General features: G+C 47.3%; 1 protein-coding gene across 2 annotated transcripts in view; it reads right to left on the bottom strand.

Moving 5' to 3' along the window:
- Window positions 1-16,716, bottom strand: part of KCNIP1 (potassium voltage-gated channel interacting protein 1) — a gene marked incomplete at both ends in the record, with an annotated part of 353,039 nt that extends 336,323 nt beyond the window's left edge. For both annotated transcript variants that reach the window (XM_080699437.1, XM_080699441.1), the window contains one exon: window positions 16,629-16,716. In XM_080699437.1, the coding sequence (XP_080555563.1) occupies window positions 16,629-16,716 (88 nt within the window). The remainder of the gene's footprint in view (window positions 1-16,628) is intronic.
- Window positions 16,717-17,302: the final 586 nt, after the last annotated feature.

The raw sequence follows: 17,302 nt of genomic DNA, 5'->3' as shown, positions 1-17,302 counted from the left end.
GTGATTTAACTTGTCCCAGGTCAGAAGTTAGTAAACAGCAGAGCTAGATTTAAATTGATACAGTATGGCTTCAGACTTTGGTATGGCCCTCTAACTACTTTGAGCCTTGTCCTTCATTTCTGCTCCTTATCCAAAGTGGAAATGTGGTCAAGGTCATATGCTGACAAGCTGTTAGATGTCCCTATAGACCTTCCCACAGAAGTCAGTCTCCCAAATGAATACCCAGGCCTAACTGCTGAAGAGTCCATAGATATAGAGTGATACCCAAGAATAAATATCTGAAACATGGCCACTGCCAGGACTAACAGGGGCCAGCTCCAATGTTCCTGAGTCCATCCTCTCCAGCCCAGAGCCCCCGGAATACCTAAGTGCAGCTGAGGCATCCTCTGGACACAGCCCTTCTTGCACACTGGCCAATCTATTAAAAAGTGGAATTAAAGAGAGGCTAGACTGACATTCCTCTTTCTCAGCAACCCAACCCCTCTCCCATTGACCCTGCTTTCTTTTCCATGTGTCCCAAGCCAGGGGTTAAGAGTCTACCATTGAACGTGTCCAGAGTGGACAGCCTGCTCATTTACAGACAGCCTTGGAGGCTTTCACTAGCATTAACCAAAATCAGGCCATGTGACATCTCCTTGGTGTATAACTGAGTTTTCTGTAACTCTGCTGACCACGGTCCCACAATTCCTTCCAGTTAACTCTTTCTAACTCTCAAAACTGAGCCACAAGCCAGAACCACTTTGATTGAGAGCAGCCAGAGCCTCTGAGAAGCTTTCGACGCCATGCGACCTTTAGCCACACTGGACTGTTGGACCTGCTCCCCAGATCTTACCCTGTGCAAGGCAGCCATTTGCCCCAGCCAGCCACAACCATCATTTATTTTCACTCCCTTACAAGATCTTCTAAAGATATTTTCCTCATTCTTACAAATTCCAGATGAAGTTTTCAGCTCTTTATGACATTATTTTTATGATCCTCAAGTATGTTTATGTGTCCGTCCTTGGAGTGGGAGCCCACAGGGAACGAAGAAGAAAGCTGAGAAACATAAGAATTTGTCTCTGGCTTGTCTACGACCTTGGATAGTTGATTTAATCTCTCCACCTCTCAGCTTCTCAATTGGAAAAAGTGAGTGACATCATTTGTTTTATAGGGTGCTCGTGATGATTCAGTATAACAAATGTGAAGTACTCAGCCAGTGCCCGGGGCATAAGAGATGCTTCACAAATGTTTGTTCTGTCTTGGAGCATGAAGTCTTTTCTGTAGAGAGCTCTGAGCACTCCCTTTTGACACACTTTCACTAGCAATTTCCCACCCCCTTTGTTGTGAGAATGTTTGAGGACTACCCTGCCTTCCTCTCTTCCTCTCAACCCATCTCTACCTCTCCTCCTTCTGTACAAATCCTGCTATGCACAGATTGCCTGTCTTTGCTTTGAACTTTCTTAAATCCACTTGTACAGATGTCATTCTTGAAGAAAAGCAGTTCCACATCCCTGCCTTACTGAACCGTTCCAAGAGGCAAAGGACCAGTTTCCTTGAAAGTCCACCTTGTGAGAGAATCGTCACCTATAACAATAGGTTTGGTCGGATTAATCTTCCCAGTGTGAGACAGGCAAATCTCTTGGCCCAGAAATCAGGCTTAATTGGAAATTAGATTACATTTTCATGCCACCCGCAGGATGCCTATATGCACAGCTAATTTATCAAGGGGAGATCTTATCTGGAGGAATCCCGGGGGAATACTATGGCTGCCTCAGCAAAACTCTGAGATTTAGCCGGGCATTGTGGCACACACTTGTAATTCCAGCATTTGGGAGGCTGAGATTGGAAGATCATGGTTTGCAGATAGCCTCAGCTATTTAGTGAGGCCCTGTGAAACTTAGTGAGACCCAGTTTCAAAATAAAGAATGAAAAGATGGGGGTGTATTCATTCGAGTCACCCCTCCATGCCACTCTGGTAGGGAGCTGTATTTCTATTTTCTGTATTTCTATCTTTCTAATAAATTTTTTTTAAAAAAAAGGATAGGGCAGGGGGTGTAGCTAGGAGGTCAAATGTCCCTAGGTTCCACCCCCCAGACCCGCAAAAAAACAAAAACATAAAAAAAACTATAGGCTTTTACTTGCTTAAAAAAATAACTTTCTTCACAGTGTGGCTTGAATCCTTCAAGTTTCTCAGTTTGGGGTTTGTGCATTTACTGGACCCCCTGTCTGTGGCAGGACGAGAGGGATGGATACCAGTGTACCTGGGACTGTGTTCCATATGCTCATGGGCCAGTGGCTGAAAGAGAATCTTATAAGCAAAAAATCCCCAAAGACACTGCATGTCACTTAGTTATCTGGATTTGAGTAGCTTAGGGAGGAAGAGAAGAAGATGGATAGATTCATGATGAGGATTCGAGTTCTCTGCTGAAGACTAACAATTCACAGTGGTCGAGGCTGAGCCATCCCCTTGCACACCTTCATTCTCTCCTAGGCAATGTAGGAAAGAAATATACCAGGGATTTCATTGTGCCCATTTTATAGATGAAGAATCTGAGACATAGAGTCAGTCCCTGGCTCGAGGTCACCACTGTCCAACTAACAGGCAAGGATCTGAGATTTGAACTTAGGCAATTTCACACAAAGGGGCTGCTCTAAAACTTTGTACTCTACGGCTCCCTTATTTCCACTAACTTTACCTCTTGAAAATGTCCAACTGTGGAAAAGTTGCAAACTTATGAGCATACTTGTCCTTCATCCTTGACTTGTTATTAATTTTGCTATAATTATACTCCCTGTTTCTCTGTCTCTTTCTCTATGCATACAAGTATGTATGTTTCTGAACCTTTTGAGGTTAGATTCAGAAACATAAAGCACAGGGCCTGGGGACCATTTTGGCTGCAGGGGGATGTGCATACAGAAGTACAGGAACAGGAAGTGGCTGGGTTCATGGGGTCTGGCTAGGGAGGCCAGGCCCAGCCTGTACTCTCAGAAGGCACGGATCACTAGTGGTGTATTGGCAGTGAAAGCAGGACTTTTATTGGTGGTATTAAGAATTATAAAACTAAATATGTATATATAGCAAATGATATCTTTGAGGCTTCTGATTAAATATATATTCTCATTGAAGATGAAATATAGAGAAGTATAAAGAACTTGAAAAAACAACCCTTACTTCCAAATAAAAGCTATGCTAAATTTCAGTTTTTATCTTTCCTATTTTCCATATATACATCTATTTACAGATTAGAACCACATGGTATGTACAGTTTAATATTCAGCTTTTTTTTAGATATTGCATCTATAGCACTTCTGCATGTTATGAAGATACTTTTTATTCATTCTTATGCAATTTTTATTTATTGTTATTAAGGTAACTTTTCAAAGGTTTGATATCACATCAGTTAGTTGAGCCAACTTTTAATACTATATTGTGACTTAGGCTTAGATCAACTCCAATTTTTCACTATAATAAATATCTCAGTGATACCACAACAAACACTTCTGAATAAAGTATGTGTGCATATCTCTTGATGGTTTTGCTGAGAAAAGATTTCCAGAAGTTGGGCTGTGGTGAGTGGTCATTCCACATCCTCTCACAGGAGTCTCATGGTTGAATGGAGCCGGAGCAGACTAGAAATAATTGGCAATGCTTTTCCAGCCTCAGAGTTAATTCCCCTCTTCCCACTGGAAGGTTAAATCTAAGACTGCCAAAGAGCCCCCAGCCACGGTGACTGGGAGGGGTGGGGTGTCTTAGGATGATGAGCCAAGGAACAAGACATGGGCTTAAACCCCCAAGCTCTGGATAGAGGATTCTGTGGCCGCCTGGTCAAAGATAAGTGTGGATCGATGCCCATGAGAAGGCTGGAGGGAGATCTGGGGCCTTTAGATGGCAGGCAGGGCAGGTCTGGCAGGGAATGGCAAAACAAGGGAGGCCCAGAGTCAAGGTCAGCTGTCCCCAGTGTCTTTGGCTTCTTACTGGTCTGGTCAACCTCCCAGTCCTCACTGAGCACCTACTATGTGCCAGGTCCTCAGCTAAGTGCTATATTTCATGCAGCCAAACCATACATTTAAAATCATAAATTTAATTTAAAAAATTTAATTAAAATTTAATCATAAATTAAATTTAAAAAATTTAAATTTAATGTTACAGGTATTTATCACAATAAAAAAACACGAAAAAGAGCCAGGCATGGTGGTATCTACCTGTAATCCCAGTACTTGGGAGGCTGAGACAGGGGGGTCATAGATTCAAGGTCAGCCTCAGTAACATAGCAATTCCTTTAGCAATTTAGCAAGACTTTGTTTTTAAAATTAAAAATAACAATAAAGGCCTGGGGACATAGCTCACAGGTAGAATAGCCCTAGGTTCGATCCCTAGTAATTAATCTCTATATCTATCTATCATCTATCATCTATATATAATATATCTGTCTATATATAATATAATGTTTGAGGTTCAAGGCCAGCCTTAGCAACTCAATGAGACTCTGTTTCAAAATAAAAAGTAAAAAGGGCTGGAGGTATACCTTGAAGGTAAAGGACCCCTGGATTCAGTCCCCAGTCCCCCCCAAGTAGGTAACTCAAAAGGACAGAGCTGAATTAAATGAGGGAATCCTTGTGAGGCCCCAGCAATTGAGCAGCACCCGATGGAGGCGGTGATTCCCACGCCTCTTGGTTCCTGTTGCTCTTGGAGTGACAGGCCATTGTTTCTGGATTCCTGAGGAGTGGGCAGAGTTAATCGGCTCCAGAATGTTGGGAAACCGCTCTGCAATCCAATATGCCTCATGGCTTAGAAATGTCCCTGACTCCAAATGACAGTTGGTTCCAAGCTGATTTTTGCAGATACTGAGCTGCAAGGCTGGGCCTGGCTTGACCTGCCAAGCAGAGATGGTTTGAAAAATGTCATTCAGACTGGCCCAGGTTAATCAAAAGATTACAGAGAGAAAATTGAGGTAGGCTAACTTAGATCCAAGCCCCAGAGTGAAGTTTTTCTACCTGACCCTGCCCTATTTTCTGCCTCCAAGCAACCTCAACTTAGCAAGAAGTGAAGTTGGCCAGACTGGAATTGCAACTGTTAATACTTACTGGGTGGTGTTTCCTTCCCCTTCTTTCTTGCAATTTTGAATGCCTGGCTAGTTCTTCTAGAATTTTTGTTGTTTGAATACAAAAGGTGGCTTGTGGGCAATGGTTGGGTATAGATTGGGGATCTCAGGTCTCAGGGGACATTGTGTTTCCTCAATCCCAATAGAGGCCTTAATTTCTTTTTTTTTTTTTTAACTTTTTTTTTTTATTGGTGCACTGTATTCATACATCATAGTAGGATACATACTTTTGTAGACATACATGCACACTTTTCCAAGTCAGCCCCCACCCAATCCCCACCCCATTCTCTCCCTATCCCTCCCTCCCATGCTTGGCTTAGTAGTTGACATCTAGTATTATGGCAATTTATCTAAAATTAAAAATGATAATCTCACATAACAGTTTCATTTGTCTGATACCAAGCTTTTGATGACTTAAAGATAACATTTCAATATTTCTTTTTGCTTTCTTTCTTACCAGAGAATATTTTTTTCTATTTTTTTAGGTAAAACTATCATATATTTATATATTTATTTTTCAGAAAAAAAATCTATCCTAATATGGAATATGGACTCTAGGTACCCAAAACGATCTTGAAAAAGAACAAAGCTAGAAGATATATATATTTTTCTGATTTCAAACCATATAAAGCTACAATAATTGAAACAGTGTAGTACTATTCTAAAGGCAGATATATAAACCATTGGAGTTAAATAAAAGCCTAGAGCTAAATTCTTCCCTATATTGTCAAGTTATTTTTGACAAAGTTTCCATGAACATTTGGTGGTGGAAATGATAATCTTTTAACTAAATATTGTTAAAAAATAATAATTACATGGAAAAGAATAAAATTGGACCCTTACCTAATCCCATATACAAATATTAACTCAAAATAGATAATAGACCTAAATATAAATCTTAAGACTATAAACTTTTAGGAGAAAATCTGGGTCATAAAACCTCACAACATTGAAATTGGCAGTGATTTCTTGGATATGATTTCAATGGCACAGGCAACAGAGGAGTATACAGACTCCCTAAAAAATGAAAATAAAATATTGTATATCCAAAGACAATGTAAACAGAGTTAACAGTTACTAATAGAATGGGATAAAATATTTCCAATTGCTATATCTGAAGGTATATTAATATTCCAACTAGAAATCCTAAAAATTAACAACAATAAAGGCAAACAATACCATTTAGAGATAGGTAAAAGACTAACATAAATAATGAATTTCCACAGATAACCAATCTTAATTGTCTGTTGGATGGAAACTCTTGTTTCTCTGGTTCTGGTGTGTGTTACCTATTTCTTCTTTGTAGTTAATCTCTTTGAGTATTTTCTCTAGTGCTGGTTTTGAAGACATAAATTCCTTCAGTTTCTGTTTGTCATGGAAGCTTCTTATTTTTCCATCTAATTTGATAGAAAGTTTTGCTGGGTAGGAAATTTTTGGCTGGAAGTTGTTTTCTTTCAGAGTTTGGAATATGTTACTCCAAGCCCTTCTGGCTCTCATGACTTGGTTTGGGAAGTCTGGAGTGATTCTAATTGGTTTGCCTCTGAATGTCACTTGGCCCTTTGTTTTTGTTGCCTTTAAGATTCTCTGCTTGGCTTCCACATTGGTCATTTTGACAATTATGTGGCGTGGGGATCCTCTTCTCCGATCCTGTCTAAAGGGAGTTCTATAAGTTTCCTGGACCTTTGTATCAACCTCTTGCTCTATGTTTGGAAAATTTTCTGCTATTACTTCTTTGAAGAGATTGTTGATCCCTTTGGTTTTACTTTCTTTTCCCTCCTCTATTCCAATTATTCTTAGGTTAGCTCTCTTAAAATGGGCCCATATTTCTTCAATATCAGATTCCTGTTGTCGGATATTTTTTTCTAGATTAGAAACTATGAGTTCATTTTTGGATTGCTCATCTTCTAAGAGCGAGATTCTGTTCTCCATGTGTTCTAATCGGTTGTTTGTGCTTTGAATTGAGGCCTTTACTTCATTAATTGCATCCTTTATCTCTTTTTGGCTCTCTCTGAGTTCTTTTCGAAGCACCTCTATTATTTCTACAGTTATTTTCCTGATTTGATCTTCTAGAAATCTCTGATTTTCAGTTTTATCGGGTTCTGATGTTGTGGGGTTGTGGGCATTCATTGCTCCAGTATTATTCCTCTTTCCCATGATTTCGGAAGTTTGTGCCTTCTCTGGGTTCTTCCCTTGGGTCACTATGACTTCCCTTAAGGTGTTCTAGATCTCGAGTCAGTAGTATCTCGGACCCCACTACTCCTTTACTGGGTTTTATCACAGAGTCTCCGACCCAGAGAGTCGATAGAGGCTGCTTTAGACTGTGGGGGGTGCCAGGTTGCACGTTCTCCTATGGTGTGATATCTCTGCCACTGCCCCTCCCCCACTGGGTCAAGTCCCAGGGAGTACAGTACTGGGATTTCTCCTCTGTGGCCCGCAATTTGACTCACTGTTCTTGAGTACGCAGATGTAGCTGTACTGGGCTCGCTGAATTCGCTGCTGCTGCCGCCGGTGGCAATATGGCGCCGCTGCTATGCCCTCGGCTATGGGGCTGGCGTTTTTCTTCTTGATTTTGATTTCTACTCTGAATCCCTGCAGCGTGTGCTGAGCTCGGCCACTGGGAGCTTTAGATGCTCTCTGAGTGGAGAAATCCCGCCTAGCTGTTTCGCAGTGGCTCACCTCGGCTTGCTGTAGCCGTCCGGTGAATTCGCCGGTGCCGCCGGCAGTATGGCGCTGCTGCCGCGTCTGCCGCGTCCTCGGGCGCAAGGCCGGTTATCTCCTCTGTGGCTCTGTTCTCAGTCCGCTTTCTCTCTGGAGCCTGGTGATTTTTTGTTTCACTGGTGATGGTGTTTTCTGGCTATGAAAGGTGCTGATTTTGTGGTAATGGAGATTTGTTGTTAGCGGGGCTCTTAAGCCCCGCTTTTCTCGGTCTAATTTCTTAAGCAAGAGTATATGTTGCCTTTTGGCCCAATTCGGGATGGATCAGTTTTGTTTTCACTGCCTTTTGATTTAATACCTGACTTTAGCCATGGAAGAAGGGTAATGGGGCGCAGATGGGAGTATGTAAGGGGGGGCAACTGAGACTTGGAGAAGGATAGCCCTGGGTACCAGTTCTGGCTTTGTCCCTTGCTGGTGAGCACCTTCAAGCCAGACCCTTCCTCTTTTGGAAGTTCAGGTCTTTGTATCTCTAAATGGGGTTAAGTAGCTCTCTACCTCTAAGGTTCTTATGAGTGTTAAATAAGATGATGCAGGGTTCTTAGGACACATGGCAGGTACCACAAGTAGCACTGGCATTATGGTTATTAAATCTTAAAATTCCAAAGCTGGAAGGAAACTTTGAAATGGGCAATTCCTCATTTTAGAGAAAAAGGCAGAGTGGCTCAGAGTAGAAAAATTACTTGCTTAGTGCAATGGACCAAATGTTTGTGCTCCCACCCCAATTCATATGTTGAAGCCTTGACCTCCACTGTGCCGGTATTCAGAGGTGGGGCTTGTGGGAGGTGATTAAGTCATGAAGGGGCATCCTCATGGATGGGGTTACCACCTTAAAAAGAGGTCAGATAGCAGGCTGGCTGCCCCTCCTCCATGTGAGAACTCAACAGAAAGGTGGCCATATGTCGACCAGGAGGAGGACACGCAATAGAACCTGACCAGGCTGGCACCCTTATCTTGAACTGTCAGACACCAAGACATAAGTCTCTGTTGTTTATAAGCTGCCCAGTCAATGGTATTCAGTTACAGAGGCCTGAATAGACCAAGGCCGGGAGCAAACGAGAGGGTTTGGATCCAAGGCCAGGTCTGGCTCCAAAGCTGCTGCTCTTTGTACCTCTAAGGACAGAGAAGGATATCTTGGTACCTTCAGCCAGAGTGGAGCGGGACTGGCTCTGTGCTCGTGGCCTCCCAGCCATATCCTAGCAGAGGAAGAAGGCTTTCCTGTGCTCCCAGACTGGAGACCTGTGAGGAGTACAGGGAGGGTGGTCTCTGGTGCTCCTCAGTGACTTTCCGCGAGCTCCTTTTGCATCCTGCCTTCTTTCCCCAGCTGGTTTAAGGGGTTGTGTGATTTCCTCATCTGTGCTTCCCCGCAAAAAAGCTCTTGTCTGCAGCTCCTTGCCCTTCTATGGGCCCTTAGATGCCTGGTCCTCGTCCAGCCCTTCAGGTTAGGGTGTGGATGGATGGGCTCTGGGGAGGAACCCCGACCTCACCTGAGCTGTCATGGGCATGTGTATGGGCACCGGGGTGGCCAGGTTCATGGATGGGCATCGCAGGCCTGCTGCCAGGAGGCTAATGCCTGGGCAATGTGGAAAAGTTATTCTGAGAACAAGACAGAATTCTTGGTCTTGCTTACACCGACACCTCCATCTTGTAAAGGTCACTCTGGCTGGTCACTTCTGTCAAACTCCAGCACAGAAATTCATCACAGGGAGATAGGGAGTGGGAGACCTCATAACGAGCCAGACAAGACCAGACCTCGAGAAGAGACTGCAGCCTGATGTTCCTGGCAGGGAGAACATCTAGTTGTCATTTGTTCAATATTCATGGGTCCGAGGACAGGGATGGTGGTGTGTGAGTTAGGGGACAGGTGCTTGAGGCACCGTAGGCCAGTCCCACACAGGGAATGCCTTGCTTTCTTGCAGGAATAGATGGCCAATAAATACACAGGTAACTAGATAAAAAGGGCAATTTCTGCTGTTGACACATTCTCAATTGCAGGACCTGTCAATGAAGTGCCTGGGGTAGCCGAGACAACTTTGGAATGGCAACGGACCTGGAGAGGATCTGGAAAGAAGGTATGACCCTCACAGACTTCTTTCAGCTCGGCCTCTTTTATTCTGGCTAGAAGTCCAAGTTGAAATGCGTGAGAAGAGAAAAGCAGGCAGCTTGACTTTTATTGGACAGCTGCTATGTGTTAGGCCCCGTGCGTGCCTCAGGCACCGTCTCATCTCAGTATCCCCGAGATGGGGGCATTATTAGCTCTATTTTACAAGGGAAAACACAGACTCAAAATAGGCTGCAGCTTGCCCTGGGTCTCTTGCTAGACCTGCAGACAGAACACAGGTCTGTCTGGCTCCAAACCTGTGCTTTCTTGCCTCGGACCTCATTTCCTCCTGTGACTACTTCAATAACCAACCTCTGCTCTGGGAAATCAAGAGCTCTCAGGGACTTATGACCTGTGGTCTGGTGAGAGAGGCATCCTGGGGAAGATTTTGTGCCCCTAGAAGAGTGGGGTCAATGAAGGTCATGGAGGCAGAAGAGCCGGGGACCTCAGGCATCAGAAGACTGATTAGAACCCGTCTCTCTCCACTCTTCCCTGGGCTGTGGTATCACAGTTCAAGGTACCTCCTTCCTGCTGAAGGGGACCAATTCCAGCTACGTTTAATTTGGAACAAACTAGCTGCTCCCCCGTGGTCCTGAAGTTAATAGGATGTCTGAGCGGCAGTGCTGGGATAAGCAGCCCTGAACAAATTATTCCTGCCTGCTATCGGGGTTACTGGGAGACAGGCAGGGAGGCCTAGAGAGGGCAGATGGTGAGAGGACCCATTTCCCTTCCTCCCCCACCTACAACTATGGAAACCCCAGAGAGCACCTAGCCTGCAAAATGGACCAGGGAGGGGAAGCCCTGTCATAGAGGAGTAGGGATGGAGAGATCAGAGGCCAGGATGACACACAGCGTGAGCCAGGATGAGCATCTTTTTTACCATGGCAGGTTCTGACCTGGGACCACAGAGGCAGATGTGGATCCAGAAGTCCCGGTGGGTGGTGAGCTTGCTGCCTGTGGCAAGGGCCTGGCTCTGAGGTTGCAAGATGCTCACACCTGGGACAGTGAGCCAGCAGAGACTTTGGGTGGTAAGAACACATGTTTTCCACAGTAAGGGGTGGAGGTCCGAGATAAGCTTCCCACAGGACGGCTAACATTTTCTTTTGGGTAGAGAATATTAAAACATCTCACAGTTCTCACGGTCCCCATTGTGAAGGTTGTTGCTTTCTCAGGCAATTCCCAGTTGGTACCTCAACACCAGACAGCCTGGTGCCTAAAAATCCTTGTGTATTTCTCCATGGACAAGACTAATTCTCACAACTGCTCTATAGGAAGGGAGAGTTAGAGAGAGATCCCTTCATTGACACAGAGCCCGGCAGGTGCCCTGGCCCCCAAATACCTGTCTGAGAGGTGATAGGGTCGCTGGGGAAACACAGGGGTGACCATCTTGCTGACCTTAAACTGCGGCATGTTCCCTCCAAAGTTATTTTTTTAACCCCCTCTTTGGATTTATCACAACCCCTTTGGTAACAGGAGACCCAGCCGGTGCAACAGTTCTTGACAGACCCATAAAAAAAGTGAGTGGGAAGCTGGGGGGGTTCCACTGTAAAGTGGGGAGCAATGTGAGCAGAGGCGTCTCCCGAGTCTTGTGAGAGCAGAGAAAAATGGGTCCTGACAGGATCTGGGTTCTAATCTCCCAGCTCTGCCACTCTCGCTGTACTCCGTGGTTTAGCCAAATATCAGTTTCCTTTCCTGTTAAAATGGTGGTCGCAGTCCCTGTTTCCAGGCTTGGGACTGGGAAGACGCCAGGCAGGTGGCTAGGGCAGGACACTGGAGGAGCTCCCGTCCTCGCCCCTGCAAGTACAGGGTGGGCACTGGCCTGCCTAGCCGCCAGCTGTACTTGCAGGATCTCAGTCAGGTGAAAGTTCACCTCTGTGCAATCATTATTATCTCCACTGGAAAAACGAGGGTCCTTGACTTGGGAGCTTGTGTGACTCGCTAGACCTCACCCAGCAGGTAGACAGCAGAGTTGGGACTCAAACCCAAGCAGGCTGAATGCAGAGCCCACACTCTGGTCCATGGTCAGTCTCTTGAGGAGCGTGAGGAGGAAACAAGAGGTACAGTGTGTCTCTAATGGGTTTGCAGCAAGTTCCTGCCGTGCATGGAGAGGAGCACACTGGGCTGGGTGGGAGGGAAGCCGAAGCCGCAGGGCTGTGTCCTTGGGTAGACCTCAGCCCCAACATTCCCCTCCCGCCCGTAGCCTCACGGGTGGCCTGGACAATGGGAGAAGCTCTCTGGGATCCGATTCTTCCCACCTGCTTTCTTTGGCTTTGTCATCTGTGCCTGGGGTACCAGATTTGTTCTCAGGGTGCAGGAGGAGATGGTTTCAAGACTTTCTTGGCAAGAGTGGAGCTTGCACAGCTTCTGGCCTCTACTTCTGGCTGTGCAGAAAGAGTGATATGGGCTCCCTAGACCCTTGGTTTGTACAGACATCTGAGCCAGGAGCTGGGCTTCTCCTGAGTTAAACAGCAGGTGAGGGCCTGGCTCTGGAGTCAGGTGAGGGAGACCATTCAAATGCTGCATCTCAGCTCCAGGCAGGTCCTTGGGAAAGCACGGTGGGCAGAGGGAAGCCAATGGCCTAATGTCTTCCAGTAACTGGGTGACAGGGTGAATGCTTACAGAGAATGTTCCAGAGGGGCTGCTCTTGGAGTCTGAGGTGAGTCTGTGTAGGCTGCAGGCAAAAGAAGCAAGGAGCGAAAGGAAGGCCCTGCCCTGAATGTTCACACCCCCGATGCACCGGCTGAGAACGGCAGTCACATCCAGCAGCTTTATTTCGCCGACACTGTACCCAGAGCTACTAATTTGGAAGCCTGCTTCAAACAGGTTCTCGCTCTTGGAGAACAGTGCCGAAGGTCCTAGAGTTTCAGACACAATTTTGTGGAACCCTCCTAGGGAGGGTGCTATGGTTACTTTTTATTGATTAGGAAATGGAAGCCGGAGAGGGGAGAGACCCACGCCCAAGGCTCTCAGTCTTTGGAGGGCCCGGGGATCTCTTCATCTGACAACCAATGGTAACTCCTATTGCATTCATGACTTGCAAACTTTTGAAGAGAAATTCAGTATTTAAGACAAATCAAAATAGAGATGATGGGGTAGGCGAGGGAATGCCAGAGGCCTTTTCCTGCAGCCTCCCCTTGTGGGGACAGTTTTGACTGCTCAGGCAGAGTTCTGAACACTTTGTGTGGCTGGAGGCTCACCCTCTGGCCACAGACGCCGCTCCTATTGCTGAATAGAGTTCAAGCGCGGTGACTGAACACGTGTGGAACAGGTGCACCCCAGCGCTTCCCAGAAAACCCTGTGTCAAGCGTCATCTCAGGCTGCTGGCGGGTGTCTGTCAGATCCTGTATTTCCTTCACTCCATACTGCTGGTGAAGCTCCTGTTCCAAGCAGGATCCTAGATTAGTAGCTTTGTCTATAGCGTAGACAAAATAGAGCTTCAGAGAGCGCAGGACCAGAGGGAAACACAACCTTTCGTACTCATGCTCCTAAAAGAAATTTGGCCCACCAATTTCGATCAGAGCTAGGAAGAAAAAGCTCCAGATCTGCCAGACACGTGCAAAGGAGCTGAGTAATTGCTCTCTGCAGCAGCACACCTATGAGGAATCTGGGCCACCAGGCACCCTAGATAAGTGGCAAAGGGGATCGCTGGCATCAGGAAAAGGCAGGACAGGAAGGGGTCCTCTTGGACCTTCCTCACTCCCCAGGTGTTCCTAAGGCTGGTAAGGAGTCAGAAGTTGCTCCTAGAACCAGAAAGAGATACCTAGTACACTAGACTCTGCATTTCTCAGTCCTGAAAGGGACCCAGAAAACTGCTTCTCTAGAGAGTTGGATTGTTGCAAATCTAGAACTCAGTGCAAAGAATAGTGGATAAGTGAAATCACAATCAAAGCCAGAAATCATCACACAATCATAATGTGTCCACGCAGGATGAAGTCTAAGCCCACCTGGGGAGGCCTACAGGTTAAAAGCTTTTTTTTTTTTTTTTGTTCTGGACTCTATGATAATCTTTCTCAGCTACCCTGCCCTGAACCTGGCTCTGTTCCTACAGTCATCATTTATTTAATAAATATTTAGCAAACACCTGGGTTGGGCAGGACACCAGTTACCCTGCACGTGCCTGGCGCAGAGCCAGGACTGAGTAAACACTCGGTCCTCTCCGCGAAGCTGAAGCCAAGGGCACAGATACAGTCAGACAGGACCGTTCCCCGGTGCCTGCCGTGTGCTGCCTTCCCGAGCCCTGGCTGCAGAAAGCTTGAGCCTAAAGAGGGTCAGCAAAAGGCCAGGCAAGTGACTTTGTCCCTACTGCCAGTCCCCATGGTGCCTCTTCTATGTCATGTGGATCTCAGTTTCTGCGGTTGTGAGCAGGGAGGGGGCCTGCTGCCTCCCAGTTGTTTCTCTGCAGAGGTGATACTCCTAAGCTGCTCTCTCTCCTAGCATCAATCTCCACCCCCCTGCCCAGCTCTGCCCCTGCTCCCGTCTCAGCCCAGAGGCTACTTTTTGCAGGAGGTCCTCAGTCTGCCCAGGAATGTCTTCTCTGTGCCTGTTGGCCCCGAGGCTTCCCTGCATCTCAGCGTGAGGTCCAGGTGGTATCTGTGCATTAGGTCTGTGTCCCCAGCAGACTGCTGGATTATTGACGGAGTGCCCGCGTCTTATCCACCCCTGTGCCCAGCATCTAGTGATGCCCACGGCAGGCAAGAGGCGTGTGGTAAATGAATGCTGAGCAAATAAACATAGGCAAATATGCGGAAAAAACCTGTGGTGCTCATTTGTCCAAATAGACCCCTATTCTCTCTCTAGCTACTGGTCTCTCTTGCACACACATGCACACACATAGTTCTTTGTGCGGACTCACTCTGACACACTCATCCTCTTGTTGCATAACGTCCTCCTGTGATCTTACGCCACTTCTGATGTTGCCTGGAATGTGCAGACCCAACCTCAGTGGCTAAAGTAAGAGCTTTTGACCCTCACCCTGCAGGGGGATGAGTCGGGGCCTCTGCTGACCCAGGCCCACTTCAGCTCCTGCCCCCTCCCCCTTACGTCTCCAACTTGCTCTGCAAAGGGCTTCCATGACAGGACTTCCTGCGGACTCTGGGAACAGTGCTCGGAGGTAGACGGGTAGGAAATGACAGACTCATTTTATGGATGAGAAAACTGAGGCTCAGAGAAGCTGCGGCTTATCCAAGTAGCAAAGCTGGGGTTGATATCAGGCTTCCTCTGTCGAGGCCAAAGCTCTCTCTGATGGACTTTTGGAATGTGGGGAATGGAATAGGCTGCCGCCCCTCACCCATCACCCCCTGAGGCCTTGGGGTCTGTGACGCAGGAAGAAACGCCTCCACTTGTCTCTGAAGATGGATGTGAAATTTCCCATCCCTCTTGCCTTCTCCTTAAAAAATGAAGCCCCTGCTCTCCAGTGACAGCTGCTGCCGCTCTGTCCCGGCCTCCTGTTCACCTGACTCAGGCCTCCAGCAATGTAGCTGAGCCCCAACATTGGACACTGGATGTGCAGCCCTCCTGGGTATCCTGCAGGGGCAGCGTCCTGAGTCAGAAAGGTGGAAGGAAAAGAACAGGCATACTCTAAAGTCCTGAGAAAGAAGATGAGTGAAATATTCCCCATGTGTGCCTGCCGCCTGATTTACCCCTGGTGTGCCTGCTGGGCCGCTGGGCGCCTGAGGCATGTCGTTAGATCTGGCCACCCCCAGCTTTTATCAGTTTTCACTGTTCTTTTTCACAACCCCAATCAAGGGTCTGTGGGCTTCCCTCCCTGATTATTCAGCTGCAGCTTCCAGTGCTGTTCCTCCTAAAAGGACTCATTCTTCCAGAAAGAACATGAATATTTAAAGACATTTTGTCAGTTGGCGGAACCACATCACACTGCTGCTCTCCCTTTAAATTTTCTCCAGAAAGTTTGCCCAAGTCGCTCTGAGTGTCCCACCTCCCCCGGTACAGAATGTAAAGGGGGGGAGGTCCTTGAGAAGTCAGCCCCCTTTTTGTAAGAGGGACCAAGGCTGTCGGCCCCTTATGGAGCTAATGATACACACGTCATTCTAGTCCATGGCCACCCTTACTGGGCTGCCCAGAGAGTTAACCCTACAAGCTACCTGCCACTCCAGTTCTTGAAGAAGCAGAAAAGTCAGACATGGACATAGGCATGAGACGTGAAGGGACACGGAGCCAAGAAAACAGGCTGATGAACTAAATTCCAGAAGCACAGGACCCTGGCATCCCTTAAGAGAGAGAAATCTCTTGGTACGTGATTGTGGAGCACGCCTAGATTCAGGATTCACCGGCGCACAGGGATCCCTGCCCCTCGCCCCTTCCAGCACCCCCTCAAGCAGCTCCGCTCTGCGCTATTACTCTCAGCCTACTGCATCAAATCTCTCTCTTATCAACAAGACACAGAGCTCTGTGGATAACTTCTTGAAACTCCAGTGACGCTAAGGCACTTCTGGTGCTCTGAGAAGGGTTCTGTTCCTCTCCTGCCTGTAACCAATCAGCCACACATCACCAACTCCATTTCCAAAGTTCCAGGCGATTATAGCCGGCTGAGCTCTTTGGCGGGATGTCCACCTGCTCAGAGCCAGGACCCAGGTGGTCAGCAAACTCAGGTCCCAGCCACCAATTTCCCCCAGCCTCCTCTGAGACTCAGACACATACCAAATCGGCCATCCTGAAGCAATGTGACCTGTCAGGCCACATCAAGACAGAACAAGGGTCGAAACCAGTCTCCCTACCTTTGCTGAGGGTCCCAGTGATGAGCTTGAAGATGGTCTGGGCAAATTTCACGAATCCAAGCTTGCATCTTTTGGAGCAACCGCTCATGATGTCAGAGGGGAGGCAGACTCTGTTGTCAGCACCCAGAAGTGACAGCACCCACTTCAAGTGCCCCTGGAGCTTGGAGTCTGCTTAGGCGAACCCTGAGAGATGGGTACACTCCAGAAGCGAGGCTCCAGGAACAGCACAGCTGCCTCTGCAGCAAGTCCAGCTTCTGCATCCAGAGAGCCTGCAGGGTGAACCCCTCCCTCTCTCCACTCACTCCTGCTGTCTACTCGAGTCCTCACCACGGGAGGACCTCGGGATGCCAGGGCCGGGCTGGCACTGCGAGGGCACCAGGCGCTCTGAGAAAACCGAGGATGAGAGTGAAATTGAGCAGAGCAGGGAGGGAGGAGCTGGAGCCCTCCCAGGCTGTGCTGACTGTCTCTCCTACATGGCAGCGGTAATGTAGCAATTAATACTCCAGTTGGAAGGGAGGGGACTGCTACACAGAAAACACTCAGCCCCACACGCTCCCTTGCTCGCTCACTCTCCCGCTCTTTCCTTCCTGGTTAATCTAATACATCAATTCTCTGAGCCTTGATCAGGACCTGGGAGAACTCCCCACAGAGCAGAAGCTGCAGCTGGCTCTGCA

This window comes from Muscardinus avellanarius (genome assembly GCF_963383645.1).
Source record: "Muscardinus avellanarius genome assembly, chromosome: 7".
Lineage (NCBI taxonomy): Eukaryota > Metazoa > Chordata > Mammalia > Rodentia > Gliridae > Muscardinus > Muscardinus avellanarius.
This window is presented reverse-complemented; position numbering and strand designations above follow the sequence as displayed.